We start from the raw sequence: 19680 nt of genomic DNA, 5'->3' as shown, positions 1-19680 counted from the left end.
GCTCTGATCAACACAGCTCCATATGGGCTTCATCTCGCGGAAGCAGAGTCACTAGAAATATCCATAACCCAGTACGGCCATGAGTGCGCACTGGGCTCACCCCGCTGGCGTGGGGACCATCATCCCATTGACGGGGTACCACCACCCGTGCCACAATGCAGGGGGTAGGTAAGACACCATGCTGCAGCAGAGCCTGAGTTTCACCAGCTGAAGGAAGCTCCTGGCCGCGGCTGGCAGGGACAGCCAGGGGGGAGCCCCGCGCGGGGGTTGCCACGGCACGGCTGCCCCCTCTGCTCTGCTGAAACGTCGGGCTGGCCGGGGGGGGGGGGTCCGGAACAAGCGTGGAACCAAGGGACAGCCCTGGGACACTTGTGAAGAAAGAGAACAAAGTGATTTGAGAGGGGGAAAAAAAAATAGGCTGGAAAAGGAACAAAATATAGATATAAGATAGTCTGAAAGTTAATTAAAGGGTTGATTAGACATGTGGATTAGTGAAATTAAAGGGAGAGACAAAATACATTCAGGGAATTAAATTATAATTTATCTTTAACCAATGCTTAAAAGAGCATTTTCTTGATCATAGCTTGAGATATGGTGAGATAGCCAACGCCACTTCCAGACTTTTTCTATCTGGATAAAGTCTTCCATTGTAAAGCAGCTACCTGAAACACCTCTACTTTTTATTTTTCATAGGAAGCCACTTTTCCCTGTTCCCAGAGCCGGGCCATCGGCAGGAACATGCTGGTACCACAGAACCAGCTCACCTAGCACTATCCATCACCACCACAGCACAGCAGTCACCCTCGCCAAGCAGCACCAGGACGTCCCGACACACCGGAGCTCAAGCACAGAAACAGGGGAACAGTCAATCAGAGCGGCTCCCAGCCTTGGGCGGGCGAGCAGAGCAGCTCGACAAGCTCTGAGCTGCTCTTCATCGGCCCTATCCAGCCCTACATCAGGCTGCATTAGCCTAAAGGAAGGCAGCAAGAGCAAGGTGGCTGGGGAGAAGAGCTGGAGCCCCAGAAGGGCCCACACCACAACCATGCTCCCTGCAAGCAGCACACATTTCACAGGAGGCAAAGACAACGTCTGTGCCTAACCTTAAGCAGAACGTCTTATTTTCAAACCAGATCTAGACTGTGGATGCCTGCTTTGTCATACATGGGCTCTCCCAGACAACAGCAAACAACTAGAAGAGTGTTGCACGTTCATCATGAGTAAGGAGACAGCTTCAGGGCGTACTGCGGCATCAGTGTCAGCATCAACCCCAGCTCAGGTTTAAAATTAACATCTCCATGTTTGAACTGCCTATTACCCAAAGTTTAACCTGTTTCAACCCCGTGTTTACACAATGAAACAGGTATTTAGTCTTTTCCTGATAATAAAATAACAGGACAATTTGCTTATTTACCAGCTTTTTATTATTAACAAGCCAAAGATTAAGTGACCAGGGACTACTGAGAGCACAGTGATTTGCAGAGGGCTATTTGCTGCTGGCATGTCAGGTCACATGCTGATGTAAACGCCTGCAGCATCGCATCATACATGACCAGCCAAAGCACCTGCCTGGAAAGAGAAAGGGGTATTGCCAGCCTGACGTTTTCATTTAAATAATGAACATTGGTAAAGTATTAAAAGAATGCCAATAGTCTCTGTTATAAGAGCAAGCTAGATGGCCGCCTGATTCCTTACAGATTGAAAATATATGAATCTTGAAACACCAAAGGGAAAGGAAACAGAACAGCCTGCAATACAAACAGCTTATATATATCTTCCCAACGTCCTGGCTATATGTGTAAACCACTTAAAATGCCATACTGCAGTTCATATTTTCAGCTCAGATATCTTGTTGAATATACTAGAGCAAATAGTGCAGGTATTTCAAACACTGTCTTGATAAATAACTTTCCTAAGAACATGTAAGAAGAGTATAAACTCCATTGCTTATAATTTACTACCTGCTTTGATTTTGCAAAGTGGGGTGCATATACCCGGTTAGAGTGACTTTCTCCTCTCGTTGATCTTCTTTTCTTGCAGGAAAGGTGGTCTGAGGAAGGCTTCGATAGCTTCGGAGGCAGACCAGGGAATATTTTTGGCATGCCTGGAAGATCACTAGCAATGCATGAAAGCCATCTTCCAAGAGTGTGAAGGGTTCAAGACGTTTGTCATCCTCTGTTGTCTGAGGAAGGATAAGGAATGAAGAAGGCAGGGAAGGGCGCGTGATGGAAGAGGCCTCTTAGAATTATTTATGTGCTGCTACTCCCCCATGGCTATGAAAGCTGTTCTTTGCATTAGCACAAAGTGAAAAGGGACTGTGAAGTATGGAGGGTACAAGATGAGGCAATATTTTGTATTTCCTCCTGGGATGTAGGATTTCAGTGACAGAAACTGGAATAACTTACTGCGTTCGATTATATATTACCCTTCAGATGCAGAAATGCATTTAGAGCTGGCCCCAAATGAAGTTCCAACGAATTCATCCTACTTTGCAAAACAGACATATCCCATGGGAAAATCTCAGTGTAATCACAGTATTTCTATTTTCCATGGGGAAAGTCAAAATGACAGCAGGGGCTTCCTCTGCAGAAGGTTTTTATGAAATTCATTTTAATTCCTTCAGGAAAACTGACAAGACGCTTTGCACCACACACTGGAATAGGTGCTGTAGGCGGAGGTGAAATGGGAGGCAAGATTCACAGGCTCCACTTCTCCCCCCGGGTAGGCTGGGAGGCAGGAGAAAAGCGTAGTGAAGAGCAAAGGCACTCAGATGCAATCATCTAGGAAGCCTGGTTTCACTGCCCCCCAGCAGAAGAAAAACGGGACTTAGAAAGAATTCCCATCTTATTGTCCAGAAGGTTTGTTTACATTTTCACAATCAAAGTTGATTCTGTTTCTGAAATCATTAATTTCTTTGGTGAAACAAACATGATTTTCTAGCCCACTCTCTATGGCAAATCTTCCTTAGTCATAGATTATTTTTTCCCCTCTGCCATGGCTGTCTTTGCACCCTGGCCACTTCTATCAACCTTCATTTTACGGCTTTTCATCTCTCCTTCTCGCAGTCCTCACACCTGTCTTGCTGTTTCCACGGACTTGTTCCTCCCCTTTACTGTCCAGTGAACCTGGACTTTTCTCCTTTCCCCCTACTCCTCCCCAAAACATCAGCTTTTGCTCTTCAATAGGACCTTCTCCTCAAGCTTCCTAATGCACACTGACATACTTTTTCTCCATTCCCTTAACACTTCCACCACTGGGTGTTTGGGTTTTTTTTTTTTTTTTTTTTTTTTTTGCAAAGTCTATTCTTCCCAGCAGAAGATGGATGCGGAACAAACGTGAATGCTCTTGCTTCTCTATTTCTGCTCCATACTGCTATCTTTACCAGGAGGAATACACTACCCTTGAGATTCAGAAAACCTGCCAAAGAATAAATGCAAAAACTGGATTGGGATGAATAACTTACTGAGTCTGCATCAAACCAGCTTCTTCACTTCTGCATCATGGGGCATGCAGATTGCAGAATGTGGGAGCATCCCCCAGGGGTGTCCAAATTTACTGGTAAAAGTAAAGGCTCGACAATACACTTCCCTGCTTTGAAATAACAAGGACTTAACCAATCATTTGTTTTCATCTAATCCGCATATTACATTTCACATAAACATGAAAGCAATGTTTTATTAAATTTGGGGTAACATTTTTAAAAGATGCTGGCAGTTATTTGTTTAGTAACAAGAATTGCCTATTTCAATTTTGTTCTGTCCTTGAAATGCAAGCTCCAAATGTTCAATAAATGCCATAAAAAGGCAAATATTTATCTTTAAAGTGACTTGTGCTATAACTGTGACAGCAGCCTGTTCCAAGCTATCCAATAATACTTCGCCAAGAAACTGGTTGTGAGATCATTCAGGAGGATAGAGTGCAAGTTTCTGCATGTATCAGCATGAAACTGGTCTCAGATTTCACATAAGCAGACACAAAGGTAATCATAATGTTGTTATTGTTACCTCTTTCCTTCTCCCCAAACTCTATTTTATTGATTTTTCATGAGTCTATTTGAGCAGGAGGATTTATTCGGGCCCCTGCTAGTTCCATCACAAAGTTATAACACTATTTGGGCAGACAGGCTTCTGGTGCTGCCCGGCGATCGGGTACGTATCCGAACCACGTGTTCCTAATGCCCGTCAGCTCTGCTGCGTTGCTAAATGACATCATAAGAACCCTATAAATCTACACCAGTTATTCATCTTCCAGTGATGACAAAAGATCGGAAAATGCATGTATCACATACATACCAATTCTGGGATTTTATTTTTTTCCTTAAATTCATATTCTTTAATGACATGCTTATGCTCCCTGTGTAGTCCAGAGGGAGAAATAGATGTTTCAAAAAGGCAACTCAGATCTCATCAGTCTTTGTTACTGCACAGGGAACAGAGCCAACTAACTTAGGACATCTGTTATGTCTTAGGTAGGAACATGCCTTGCTAAAGAGAGAGAGATTGCACTCAGTGTTTGGATAACCTAAAAATAAAGGCAGGTGCCTAGGGGGTTTCTCAACATCTAAGCCAGGCACCAAAGGAGTTTTACCCAGTAGCACAGGGGTGTCAGAAGTCCAGACACCACCTTCAGGACATCAGCCATTCACTCCTCTAAATGACATCCTTTCTCACCAGTTATTTTAAAATAGCCATAGCAGCATATACCATGCATACAGAGTAACAGATTGTCTTTGCAAAGACATGCTTTGCTTTTTCTTTTCCACCATCAGAAGTATACTGTTAAGCCCTAAATGTAATCCAAAACACCCCGAGGATCAAGTCCAGTGCATCTTCTACTAACTAGACCAGCTACAATTAAAAGAAAATCCTATTAAACCTGACAGACTGCAGAACGCAAGTTAGTACAACTTTAGAAAGCATTTTTCTTTGACTTTTCTGAAATGGGGAAACATTTGTTATTTGACAGAACAGCAAGGTAAAGAACAGATTTCATAATATTGTTATTTAACATAACATCACTGGACACTACAAGGACAGATGCATCAATATTTGAGGAAAATAGAAATAAAAATGGAAACCACTTGAGGTGCTCAGATATAAATTATTTTATTTCATTAGGGGTTTATATATTTATTTCTGCTATATTTGATCCAGAGAACAGGCTCTCAAGTAACTGAATAAAGGCCATCCCATTAGCAAGTATAATTATTTAACACAACCAAAGACAAAGCAACAGCCCTGCACTGCTGCCTCTCCATCCCCCCAGAGACCTCCATCCCTTCCGGCAGACGCTGAGCCACCCACCATGCAGAAAAGCACCAAAGCAGTGGTCTGCAGGACCAGCAATTCACCAGGAAAACTCCACGAGCCTCAAACCATGCTCTATACCCTCAAACTCCATCAAGGCACTGGGGGCGGCGACCCTCCCGAGAGCAGAGATACATGCTAAACACTGTTCCGACAACGTCTGGTTTTCTTAGGTTGGCTTTTGGTCTGCACTTCAAAAACATATTTATAGACCTATTTGTCAACACGTAAGCTCAGCTGCTTGCTCTCACTGAAATGCTGCAGAAGCTTTCTGCCCCTTGGCAGAGGGAGAGCCAAGGAACACGGTTTGCGAAACACAATTCCTTCAGCTAAATAAAGTTATCACTGTGGACAGCACGACACCTTTGCCCATCTTCTTCCAAAACAATGACTCATTGAAATGAATATTTGAACAGTGACTCTGTTAGAAGGGGGGTTCTGTTAGCTGCCACAAAGAATAGAAATCATAGATCATAAGGTTCGGGCGTCATTGGATGCTGTGTGGTAACACCCATTGCCAGCGTGCTGTGCAAAGCTCCACTAATAAATCATAAGTATTTGTTACTTATTAACCAGCCAATGCAACCTGTACCCACCACAGTGCATCACAGCAATGTCACCAACTTTTTTCACCTTCCTTTCCCATTCTTGGCCTTCTTTTAACCTTGAGTTATGTTGTAAAGTGACTGCTCCTTATAATGAGTATTCTAAACCCACTCAGTAGGGCTTTAATGGATCAAGGGGAAGAAAAAAAAAAAAAAAAAAAGAAGAGATGTTTCATTAACATCAGAATGTAAGACAAAAAAAATAATCAGGATTTTGTACTTGGCAATAGGAATCAGTACTCTATTTGAGATACACAGACAGAATAGCCTCCTCTCCCTTCTTAAAACACAGTTGTACAACTCCCTCGCAGCAATGATTTAACTCTCTCATGTTATCCAGCCCTAATTTGTGTTAATGGAATTCCCAACAGACAGCATAAAAATTAAGTTCTGTTACAAAAATGCAGATTCAGGATCACAGCAGGCAGTTGAACAAACCTACAGGAGCCTACCAGAGTGCTGCGTGAATCACTGAGGGATGATATAGCAGCTCTTGGCTTTTAACAGTGTCAGCCTCCACAGAAGACTAGTGCTGAATTAGAGCATCATATTATCATACACCACGCTGAGGATTTCACAGGAAGTATCACGAGATGATTCAGATCACCAGAAACCCAAAGCAAAAGATTCAGATCTTTTTAGAAACACAACTCAGTGGAGAAAACAAATATCAAGACTTCAGGAAAAGCTGTCATGTCCTCACATTCAGATGGTTAAAGGGGTTCAAAATGGTCTTTGCTACAGATAACAAACCCACAGAAAATTATTTCTGTAGAAGGTACTTAATTGTACGTACCTAATTTGTAAAGAAAGCAATGCATTAAGAGACAATACCATTTTCATGCAGATAAAGCGGTTCATCCCATTTCAGTGGAGTGACACTTGTTAGACACAAGGGCAACATGTCTCCTACAAGTACATACGTGTGTGTACACATACGGTTTTTGCTAGCAAATATAAGCTGGGAAAAGCAAACTTAAAGAGAATCAAGTTTATATTGAGGGATAGTAAGTTCAGTATTCCTGCTGGGAAAAAGACATGCTTATGAGGGTAAGGAGAAGGATGCAAAATTTCAAGGGTCTGTTGTTTGCTCCGACAAAGAAAGGGTTTTGATGTTTCTTCTGTTTCTGAGCAAATTCAGCTCCTGCAGCATGCGCATCCAGGCCATCCCTGCTGCATGCAGATGTTCCCAACCTTACGTAACAGATGTCTGCACAGCACTCGAGGATCACGGAGACAGAAGAATTAAAAAACGGAATACTTCAAAAAAAGTCTTCAGCAAGAAAGGAGAAAAGAAGATAAAGAGACTGTCGCAAGTGTTGTGCTTCCTATGTTAAAGTGGATTAAAGTTTATTCTGCTTTTTTGTTCTGTCAAGGTGACGACAGCCTTTTAACAAATATGACACTGCAATGTGAAGTCTTCAGAAGAAACTTCAGTGTATATAATCGTATGAGCACCCTGGTACAAGAGCTTTAATCCATTTTGATCATGACTTTAGTACACAGAGAAAGGCGGCATGCTTTTCCAGAATTTTTTCTTCTCCAGTCCTTCCAAGGGTTGTGAACATCACCATCTAAACTAATTCTTACTTTGTAGATTAAGATCCTGTTACTGCCACGCTGCTCTGTGCAATACAACAGGTCTTGTTTGTGCAAGCAAGCAGAGCTGTGCTCAAAATCAGCCTTGCTGAGACAAAATACTTATTTCTAAGATTAAGTTGGACAAGGGAGCTATGGAAAAGTAGAAGAAAGAGGCAGAGGCAGCAGATGTATGGGTCTGCAGATCCAGGCGTCCCCTTCCCTACAGCATTTCTGCTGCAGCCTGCGGAGTGAGCATCAAAGTCTCCACAAGCAAAGCAGCCGGTGTACTCATCTGTGAAAACGGGTAATTTTTTCGGAGAGAAAAAGATGAATAAATGCATACTAGAGCTTTCATTTATCTGTTAGGAGGCATTCAAGTGGTCTTTTGCTAACGACTTCAATATATGTATTTCCTACAGATAGCAATTAACCTTCTGGTACAGATTAATCTTTAAAAAAAATCAAAGATGAATTAATCTTTGAAATTCAAGTATTCAGTAGTTTCATTAATAATCTGAAATTGTCCTTTAGATTTTCCATAATTAGACCATTCCCCTAATTTATTAATCCCACAGACTGCAGAGCATGTTTCAAATCTTCATCTCCTGCCACAATGACATATTCAAACCCGCTTGAAGTGCTCATAATAAAAGTCACTTTGTGAAGAATTATTAACTCAAAGGATCAAGCAAAGTCTTTATATACTAAAGCATATTTGAAAACTAAGCGGAGACAGCACTTTCTACTCATCCTCACAATTCCTAAGATCTTGGCTCAATCAGAAACAAGTTTGGATAAAACACTGAGTTTAGCATAATTTGTGTGCTACAGATCGAGGCCAAAGAGAGCAGGCGCGCTGGTACCTATAGACTAAATATTCCGTTCTGCCAAAATACACTGATTATGAGATACAAGGCAATTGTCTTAGTCCTAATAATGACTTATTGCCAGCGTGCCTCAAACTTTGACTAATTACGTCTGCTCTGGGGCTGTTCCTGCTCCTGGCAGATGTGCACAGTCCTAAGGGACCACGTAGCAGAGAACCAACACGAAGACCTCTGCTCTGCCACCTCTCCCGACTGTCCTTCTGTTCATGAAAAAGGGGGTTAGGAGGGCAGGATTCATGTCAGCTCAGCAATCCATACAGCCAGGAAAGCCCTCAAACAGCAAACTGCAGCCAGCGCTGCATCATCTTGTCACAGCCTAGGCAGCACGAAGAAGCCAGGGCTAAAAATACCTGGGAGCTTTATATGCACCTATTGCATTCCCTCACCTGCACCAGGCTACAGAGCTTCCCAGGCCACCACCTTGTTTCTGTATTTACTTGCACGCTGGCCTCCTGGGCTTGGGAGCAGGGCTGTAGCAAGCCTGCCTGCACAGCCCTGCTGCTCCCCAAAGGCTGGCTGCAGCCTTGCTGGGTTCTGATGCCTGCTTTGAGCAGGCAGCCATGGCAATGCGCACAGCACCCAAACCCTGGGCCAGACCAAAGCCTCGACACCAAAATTTAATGGACAACGCTTTAAGCACAGCACTGCTCCTCCAGATGAGCATCACATGCTTTAGCTCACTGGAAAATGACGTAAAATGCACCTTACCCCTCTCCTGTCCTCCATCCCCAACGTCCCTGCAGGGTATGCCGAGCATGCGCTCCAAGTTGGGAAGAAGAGGTAAACCCACGGTCCCACTAAGGAAAAACTTCCTCTCTCTGCTGTTCCATTTCTGTTGCTTCTGGCATAAGTTTTCTAGTTAGCATGAGTTTTGACTGGCACCCCAAGCACCACATTAATTTACTCGCGTGGTAGCAACAGGATCGTCACGAGTGTACCCGTCATCCCCTCCTCCCCATCCCTGTGGGGTCGCACCAGCATGGCACAGCGTGGCACGGCTGTCCCAGAGACACTGCGCAATCACACACCTCCGTCAGGACACCTGTATTTAGACCTATTTAAATATATTTAATACTTGAAGTGCAACTGATCGCAGTAATACTTCTCTGTCTTGTGAAACCTCCCGTCCTTTTAGTTCCTCATTAGAGGACTGCTCACTTCATGTGCTCAGACACACGGCTCTTGCCCACTGAAATGTTTTTAGATAGATCAAGGAGCTATTAACTACACCACAGCCATAAGTCAGTAAAATTATTGCTGCTTATTGCTTCTTCAGGAGGCTCTTTCCAAAGCCTGGCATTACAGCAATCACCTGACAGCCTGGTTAATACTTTGCTTTGCATAAAATGTCCCCAAGGAGACACAGCCATATCACATACCAGGAAAGTAACACCCAAACCGCTTCACCCTCAGCACCATCTCCCCCGGAGCATGGGCAAACCCCATTGCACTGACCCCACAAATCCACACCGGGGAGGCTCCCACGGCCGATCCCCGAGGTGGGGGGACAAGGTGGCATTTCCCCGGAGGGGATCAAGGGCAGGACCTGCATCTCCCAGCAGCACTGCTCCATTAAGTAGCTAGACAACGGGATCTTCTTACACTTCCCAGGGTTTTAAAAACCAGGGAACTTGTTGACAGGTCTTAAATCCCCTCAGAACTTCACCTAAGCTTTATCTGTGTAACACAAAAAACCTCGGCGCAGCCCTTGGAAGAAAAGGCAGCTGTACTGAATCGGCAGCAGCACCGGGGATTGGATTATTCCAGTTTCCAGGCAAGGCAGGCTGCGGATGTGAAAGAAGTTTACGTGCTATCCCTGTTAGCATCTTAATCTTGTAGGCATGACCTATATCACCTTGCTTTTAAGCGGGGTATTCTTTTGGCTTCATGCTTTATTTTTATGAAGGACGTTGAATTACATGTTGACTACATGAACAGCTCCCATCATTAATTTAATTCTACAGAAGGTCTGTAAAATTATACAGTATTATTCAGCTAGAGTTTGTCCTTGACATATAGAACACTTTTCTGGTATGATTTTGCAACACTGTGTATTTGCAAATAAAGTCAATTTTAAATTATAATGAACACTGGCATTTGTCACTTCCAGCAGTATTAAATCCAAAACCATTATCTTTAATACCACATAAATATGCATTCGAATGAACAGACAAATTTATGCAAATATAGGTTCCTTCTGTGATATCAACATAATGAAACAATTCCGGATTCCCCTCTCTAAAGCCCCTTTCTTCTAAGTGCAGTCATCTTCTCCACTGGCTCCATGGATGACGCTGCCAAGAGCGATCCATCAGCTGCGCCACAGCAGTTTGGGAGTGACCCGACGCTCCACCTCACAGGCAGCACAGGCCATTTGTGAAAGCAGAGCATATGCTGTGGAACCAGCTTTCCAACAGCCGAGGAGATGGAAGCCTCCAATGGCTGCTTCAGAGCAACACCTGTCCCCTCCTAGTCCTGTCACGCAGTCACTAATCTGGCTGGTGATTTACTTAATTCAATAAGTGAACTGTGGATGGTGTCATGCTGGTGTTATTTAATGCAACGCCAGGGCAGCTACAGGGTGAGGGACCTGCAAATTCACTTGGGGAACAACAACAGAACTTCCTGTTGTGCAGTGATGGTGGATGCCCCATCAGGAGGTGTATCATCGAAGCCTGCCAGAGATGGGCCCTGCATATATCGCCAATAACTAATGACATCATTTGCTTGTTTTTCCTTACCAGCACAGGAATCAACTTCAAATATTTCAATTTCCAAACCTTTAGGATTCTAGATCGCAAATCAGCTTGCCATAGATTTATACTTCTATTCCCTGAGGTGCCATCTGACATGCTCCTGTGTTCTGGTGCCTCTGGGGAAATGTAGAGCTATTACCCTGAGGAATAAGTTGCAGGGATAAGGGTATGAGCACACTGACACAGCAGTCACACCTTCCAGACAGGTCTCCTCGATATTTTGTGCAGGACAGGAAAGCTATAGAATTGGAGATTTGCATCAACAAAATCATGAAGATTCAACTCAATCTCATAAGCCTGACCCAGTGCAAGAGACAGTATTTCCCTGTTCTTTCGGTACATCTCTTGCTGGCAAGTGACATTGTCCAACACAGTTTGGCCTTCTTGGGACACCACTAAATGAAACCAGTAACAAGGAAAATGGGATGCATCACACCAAAGGTCTGATGTGCCTCACACCACACCGCTGGGTTTGTTGCCTCCATACCCCAGGCCAGTAATCTCTGAGCCTTCAAGTAAAAGGTTATTAATTTTCTCGAGTGAATTGGTCAAGAGAAATGCTAAAGAAAAGCAATACACATCAGGCAGCGATCTGAAAGGTGAACAGCAACAGTATGACACAAGTCAATATCTGGTAACAAGCAGTCTTCACAGAGTTTCTAGCTGTGGAGAGATAAAAGCTCAGCATTTTAAAATCTGTCTTCTACCCATGTCAACGTAATATAATGTCATCCAGTGGAATAGTAGGAGCCTGATAAGACTCAGGGTTTTCTATTTTCTACAGAAATGATTGAAAACCACTAAGGTTTCAAACTCTTTGAAACTTCATAAGCAATTTAGGAATGAGAGTACCTAGGAGCCATGACAGAGGCATTGCAAAGAACTGGAGCAACTTTAGAATCAAATATTTCTTCTAGAAAAATACAACAACATTTGGCACAGAATAACATTCATTACTTCTATAGCATTTTCTGGGGGAGGACGGACATTGCCTACCTGCCTCTCTGGAAATTTGCATGAAGGACTCGACTCCTTTTTCTCCATAATTCCCTTCAGATGCCAAAGTGGACACATAATTCCATCCCAAAGCTTTCACAATGTCCACCATTGCTTGTGCTTGGAAGGAATCTGGAGGAACCACACGTGAGAAGAAATCATAGCGCCTGTCATCACTCAACTCTGGTGCAGTTGAGGCATAACTGATTTGTGGGATCTGTAGAAAAAAATAATTTCTGATAAATACACACATTCACATACTCATTGCACTTCTTGCAGCAGTTAGCTAAAACAGCTAGTTTCAGCTGAGCCTCGGTTCATCTTCATTGTATCCATCTATATTTCTCCAGCATGCTCCTTAACAATGTACAAGTCAAAGAAAAAAATCTTGTCATTACCCACAAGTTACACAAAATAAATCATTAATCAATTGAAAACAACTGTGTACATGTACATGCATAATTTCTTTCAAGCAATCTTAATCAAATACAGCACACACAAACTAAATTTTCTCTCTATGTTCCTTTTTATTGGTCTGGTTGTACTCGCATCAGGTTATTTGGGATCCTGAATGCAACCCAGTTTAAATCCATACCTGTCGTTGCTGGCTGAAAGGCAGAAGAACCCTTCATCAGCTTTCGGAGGATGAAGAAGCTCTTAAACATCAAACTGCAACTCCAGATTTAAACAAAAGGATGTTTATTTTTTTTTATTCTTTGTTATGAGGAACAGTCAAAGATTGCTGAGCATGGACATCTCTGTCCCACATAGACAATGTGGTCACGATTCAGCTCTGTCCTAAAACTCTGCCTGCCCACGACAAACCAGCCATCACTTTTCCTTCTCATGGCAGAGTGCAGAGGAGACCGACAGTTGCTTTTAATAACAGAGACACCAGAATGTTGTTCAAGGCTATTTTCTCCTTGATAACAAAGGTCCCTAAGCAGTTATCAAGCTGACAGTATGTTAATCCCCAAAGCCATTATGCAATTGTTTGAGTAACAGTCTGGGACTGCTCCTTAAATTAAAGGACCTGCCATAATTCTCACTTGAGATGCCAAGGAAGGAAAAAAAGGATTTGCAATATACACAAACATGATCATATATAATGATTTGAGACTTCTAGACTGCAGAAAGGTCAGTATTTCATGCCTCGGTACAAGCTTCTTCTGCATTCTCATATTCTGTCACTGCACAGCATTCCTACAAGTATTTATGAGCTCTCCTGCCTTCTCAGAAGAATGCACGCTGTATTTCCCCAGGCTCAACCCTGCAAAGGGCTCAGCACCTTTGGTTGCCACAGAGCTCGGTAGCAGGTAAGAGCAAACGCAGCGTTCCCACAGAACACACACTGTATCTGTACATCTGTATATACTTTTACAATGATCACAGCAGGAAAGCAGACCCGTAAAGCAAAATTGCTGCCAAAGACACAGCAGATAAACGAACTTACTCAAACCATCCAAAATTATTAAATACCCCAACATTTGCTGGGACACGTTCTTGTTTGTAAAGGTGATATCTACCGGGTTTTTATAAACTGTAACAAACCATAGCACATGACTAAAGATCTGTTTAGCATCATTCAGCATCAGCCTGGAGCAAAGTACAGCTCGGGGCCCTTGCTGGAAGCCCCGCACTGGCGGGACCCCTGCGCACAGGGAGCTTGCTGCAGGAGGTCCCAGCTGTGGTACCACCCTTGCTTGCTATGAATTATTAAACCTAAACAAACAAACTTTCAGCAGGCTGTCACTGTGGATGTTGGAGAGCTGAACTCCCCGTCACTTGGCACGGCCTTTGGATGTGTTGTGTCACTCCTTTGCATGTCCGCTGGTTTTACAAACGATGAGGTGACTAATCAAGCTGAAAGCTGGGATGCTTTAGGTTTTTAATGCAAGGCAGCAGTCGTCTGCAAAGCCTTGCACATTTATTTTAGATCTGTGGCTTGTGGACAGCATGTTGCCAGCAAGATCTTCCAATGCTCCAGTCACAGAAAATTAAAAAAGTTAAAATTGCAGCTGCCGGGAAGAACACAGCATGGTGTTGACTGCTGGTACATGATTTACTTGCTCAGTATTTCGCCTAGGGGCCAACAAAGCTTGGGGACCACTCTCAAAGACAAATAGATTGATTACACCAATTTATCTGGGTTCTTTATTTTTAATCTACCTTAGGGATGACTTTCAGCTAACACCAACTACTTCAGTTGCACAGAAAGTGCTGGACACCCTGGCCATCAAAAATAACTTAAATTCCTCATTTGTGTGTGCCTACAATTGCTGTGGTAATAAATGATGGGTGACATTTTAGGATTGCTCTCTTCTCATTTGTACAAAGCAGTTAACAGAGCTTACTCAGCTGCTTATCAGCTTAATTCATCTATTCATTGGATGGTATTATATTAAGTGGAACAGTTTACCAGGCTGACTTTGTAAGTGCTGTTTACCCGTAATTAATTAGACAAGCATCCAGTACACAACATACAGTCCCACACACAGAGACCCGTACTGATAGCTGAGTGCTGGGGTTTTAAATTATAAATAAAAGAAAGGATGAAATATGAATTACCATCTGTGGCAAGTGTTTGTATTCCAACTTGCCAACAACTGCTTTTTAAACTAAAAACCAGGAGCATATTCTGCACTTTTACAAAAAGCAAAGCTTCTACAGAATTTGTTCCATGGCTTATATAACTCAGCAGACTTTTTGGGTTTTCAGTCTTTTTCCTCTGTCCAGAAAATATTAACCACTTTGGGCTGTTTCAACCATTTGGCGCATAAAAGGCATATATTGGGGGTTTTTAACAACAGTTCTTATGATATGTAAAAGCAACATAAAGTTGTATGTATGAAGAATAGAATTTTTGTAAGTTTTTTGTCTGAATACAGGGAGAAAAGTCCTGAAATGGATACAATATAGACTGCAGCCATCAGAGTTCAGCTTTGTCCAGTATGTCAGAGCATATTGCAGACACCTACAAAAGACGTTTTCCCTTCCTGCACGTCTCCCCGTGCAGGCAGGCGGCATCCCAGATGTCCAGACTGAACATCTGTTTGCATCAGCTAAAATCTAACAATTCAGCATTTCTTCTCTTCCTTTTTTAACATTCACATCCAATTGGATGTGGACAAACCTCCCACAGACTCAGCTGGAAACCTTGCTCCCGTACTTCACACCATATGTTCCTCTGCATTACTGTCTTGTTTTTACTGAGAGTGACTTTAGTTTGGCAAGCATAACACCACGTTAACTCCAGTCGAACCTCAACGGCCAGGCACCTTCTCCTCACCGAGATCTCGTCACAGGGCTCGTGCTCATCAGACCAACATCCAAAAGATGCTGCTCTGTGCTGATGGCTGCTCACCAGGTAAGATCACAGACATGCACCTTCGGCGTGTGAACGTTGAAGTACACTTGAAAATAAAAATGGATTGACCCAGTTCATCAAGACCCAACCCCAAACTGGCCCAACGTCACCGTTGCCAGGGACGGTGCAGATGGTCTCCCCACGTAAGGAGGATGAGCAGGGGTCCAGAGAGAACAAGAAGAGCTATAATTTCATTACTCTCTCTGATTATGAAATTCATCCCCTTAGCTTCTCTCAAGCATGTGCTGGTGCTTCTCAAGAGCAGCCCAGGCCTCCCCTGCCTCCCGGCTCACATCGCACAAACCAGCCTCCTGCCCCCAAGGGCCAGGCGAGCAGCAGCTGGATGTGCACAGGCTGAATTTCACATTCAAAGTTGCAGAAAAAGCTTTTAATAAAGCTATCCCTATAAAACCACAGTTAAATAACTGGATGTTTAATAACCAACTGTTCTCCACCCTGATCGGTTTGTAAAACCATCATTTAGCACCCCAAAAGGTGCTGATGATCAGCTCTATAATGGGAAGTCTTCCCTTGGCACACAGACACAAGATGGATAAGCAAAAGGCAGAACAGGCTGCAGTACAATACCAGGGATGCCTGAGCAGTAGATGACCTTAAATTTAGTCCTACTGCTATGTAGTGAGCCCCCGAAATTTCCTCTCAGATGTACCAGTTGCTGCCAGTTTTCCTTCTGTTTTGGGTTTGAAAGCTGCTGATATGGTTCAGGCTTGTAACCAATCTGACAGGGCTGGCTGTGGCACGCTCTAACCACGCAAAAACCTGGGTGCTTATCCACTTCACCCAACTTACACGCAAAATAGACAGCACCTAAACAAAACAATTTGCATCCCCCCTTCCCTATAGCTCTCCACATTTTTACAAGTTTTTAAACACATCACTCCTCTTCTTAAGCCATGCTCATTGTCCCTTTGGTCCTGCAAGGGTCCAGTCTGAGACATCACATCCTGCTGCCTTGGAAAGAACTGGGATGTCAACAAACCCAGCAAGCATTGCAATGACTTCATGTCACAATCACAGCACAGAATATTTTAAATGAGGAGGTTGGTTGGTGTTTTGTTGTTTTTTTAAAATTAATCAGATAAATATTTTTTGTCCTTTAACTGATCTGTTTTTCTTTCATGTTGGTAAAATCTCCTATTTGTCATTGATACCCCACATTCAAAACTTTAGTTTAAAGCAGCAAGCTTTCTCTCCCATCACATTTTTCCTATTTTCTGTTCTGAAACATGTCTGAAAGAAACATCAAAAAGCTCTAGGGAATTAGAGTCTGCTTTCCAAATGGCTATAACGTCTTGGCAGAAGAGTTGTGATCCATAAAGCACAGAGAAGAACACCCGCCCCGGCCCGTTACACAGCAAGGCTGTGGGTGAGAAAAGCCTGTGGTCCTTCTTCACGTGCTGCATAGCAGCCAGCATTTGCAGAAGAGGCATCCTGCCTGAGCCCTCACCACCCCGATGAGTCTCGGCTGGAGCTGGAGCTTTCTGAAGGACACTCAGCTGCCGGCAGATGAGTAAACAGGTCACTGACGTGGGAGGCAGATTTTCCTGAAAGCAGCCTTCGTGTTTACAGAACTATGGCAAACATCACACTCAGAGGTTTCTGTGCCATTTGCCTGGCTGATGTTCTGCTTACAGTGAGAGTGAGTGATTTAACACTGGGAACACTGCATTAGTCAGTGATTAATTAATGTTAATTTATTTTTAACATTGTGCATTGTTCTTAATTTATTTCATTTTCTTCTGTTAATGAAAAGCGCTCTCTGGATCACTGTTGGTTGTCTCTTGCCTGAAAAGCAGGGCCCGTTTGTGAGCAGCTGCACCAGAAGCAACAGCAGAAAACACACCAAGGATCAACACATCTCACTGATGGTCTCCCCAGTCACTCTTCGTAACATCAAACATCTTCCAACTTCAGGTTTGCGAATACGTATCTCAGAGTACAAAGGAATTGAAACCACAAACTTGTTCCAGTTCTTCATTTGAAACTTTTTGTGTATTATCGCTTCATCCCATACCCTCCTCCTCACTGATCAACTGACCGTTCTTTTCAAGCAAAATGACAGAAAACAGCAAGCTCCTTGCTAACAGCCAAGTGTCTCAACTGGAAACACGCAAGAGACCCAGTGCCAGAAGACAAACCAACCCTCCCTGAAGCTGCAATAACTGCCAGAAGCACTGGGCTTGCTGCCCACACCCTCATCACCTCTGCCTAATTCTGCCTGCAAATTCCCTGGCATGGCCAAGAACCTCACAAATCAGTGCAATCGTAAAAATAATTATTCCTGCTATGCTACTTGCAATGCGATTGCGAATGTGATTGAGTTAGGCTACATCTCCTCAGTAACTTATTAAAAGATTAATAAAATGGTGCACCTGAACCCAGCTCACCAAATGACAGTAGACAAAAAACTTCAGAAAAGGCAATTTCCCAAAGGACCATGTGCAATTAAGATAATGCATGAGCATACCTATTGAGATATTAATGAGCTCCCACCGGGTAATATTAAGTTCACAGTTTGCTGCATTTTTACTTTCAACTTCCTATTAAGTTTTATTGATATGATTTCCTGATAATAGAAAAAAATCCAACTCAACACCCTACTCCAATAAAGCCTCTTGAACCCATCTCATTTGGCAGCGCAGTGTCAGTCTACACAAAGTGCAAAATCCTGCCAATAGCCCAACTTCACAAAAATAAGATGCCTGAAGACTTTTCACTTGGCTGCAAAACTCTTTGGTGTGAACTGGTGGATGACTAACAATCTCGAATCTGTTTAGATCTCAGATTTTATTCATATAGAAATTTATCATGTCAGGATTTAATCATCAGTTAGTACAACTGCTCTTTGTTCACCATTTGTATCTCAAATTGCATAACAAACAGCTTCAGCATCCTGTGAACTGCATGTAATTGTTTTCATTGCCTTGAATTAAAATTATTTGAAGTTTCTAACGAGCTGTTTTCTCTGGGCAAAACTCCTCTACAGTTTCTTCATTTTCACTTTGTTCCACACAAGAGTATTTTACCCAGGATACAAAATAAAATCTGATTAGGACTAAAAGCTTGCAAAGGTAATAGGAAAGAGTCTCCTGCTGATTTCCGCTGGGCTGGAGGGGGGATTGGGGTTCCCTCTGTTTCACCAGGAGCTGATGCCAGCGGGGTGGCGTGTTGGCCGGTGGGGGGGCACGCTGACCGGGCGGTGGGGGGCAGGGTGCATGCTCGCACCGGCCTTGCAGGCGTTGGTGGCCTCGCTGCACACTGGCCGGGTGATAGACACGGGGGGGGGGGGGGGGGGGGGGGCGGGGCACACACCAAGCAACATCTCTGCCTTTTTTTCTCCTCCTTGCCAGCCCTTCCAAAAGCAAAACACTACTACATCAGTAGCTCTGGGCACATTTTTCCCAGGGTGTCAGTCCGGCAGCATGTGCCCTATTTCTGTCCTGAAAGGTGCATATGAAACACAGCTCTTGCTCTAGGGCTCTTAAAAGACTAGGGAATAATATTTCCAACAGTCTTGGGTAACGATGAGAACAAATCCTTCTGAAGTGCTTTGATAATCCCCCCTTATTATGTTTTATGATGAAATTTCAGAAGTAGTGCGTTTCAAGCTTTTTTTTATACTCAAAAATCAAATGTCGACAATGAGAAAATGAAGCAAAGCAATTAAAAAAAGTTTTCATGTAAATCAATTTTAAGAGCAATAGAAAGTATTTCTGAGCAGCTCTGCCATAGTCTATAAGGTGTTTGCACATGGCAAACCTGTTGCTGCTGGGCAAAAGTCACACCACAAGAGCAACTTCTGAGCAGTGAACAAAAGCAGCACATCTAAAGAAGGGCATTTGTATAACAGAAAATTTTCAAACCCATTAATCTATTTACAGTTCACCTCAGTTTCTCTCACTCTGTTTACCAATCACTAAAGCTACCGGTGTTCAAACAAGGTCCTGTTTGCTCACATTACCACCTCTCTTATGTTGTCCCACAGTGAATTCTTAATGATGTATTGGAGATCAACACAATCACCTACAAGGGAATCAGATAGATATTTCATAAGGTACAGAAATACAAATATAAACAACATCAAATACAATGAGGAGCTGAGCCTGGAGGAAGAAAAGTGCATCTCATTAAACAGAAATGTCTTCAAGAGCAACAAAAGAAACA

The 19680-nt window shown here is 43.2% G+C and overlaps 1 protein-coding gene across 18 annotated transcripts in view; it reads right to left on the bottom strand.

Moving 5' to 3' along the window:
- The window catches only part of GRM7 (glutamate metabotropic receptor 7), a 417449-nt gene that overhangs the window by 208821 nt on the left and 188948 nt on the right, over window positions 1-19680 (bottom strand). For all 18 annotated transcript variants that reach the window (XM_080387562.1, XM_080387563.1, XM_080387555.1 and 15 more), the window contains one exon: window positions 12129-12345. In XM_080387562.1, coding sequence (XP_080243688.1) covers window positions 12129-12345 — 217 coding nt within the window. The remainder of the gene's footprint in view (window positions 1-12128; window positions 12346-19680) is intronic.

This window comes from Falco punctatus (assembly GCF_963210335.1).
Source record: "Falco punctatus genome assembly, chromosome: 4".
Taxonomy (NCBI): domain Eukaryota; kingdom Metazoa; phylum Chordata; class Aves; order Falconiformes; family Falconidae; genus Falco; species Falco punctatus.
This window is presented reverse-complemented; position numbering and strand designations above follow the sequence as displayed.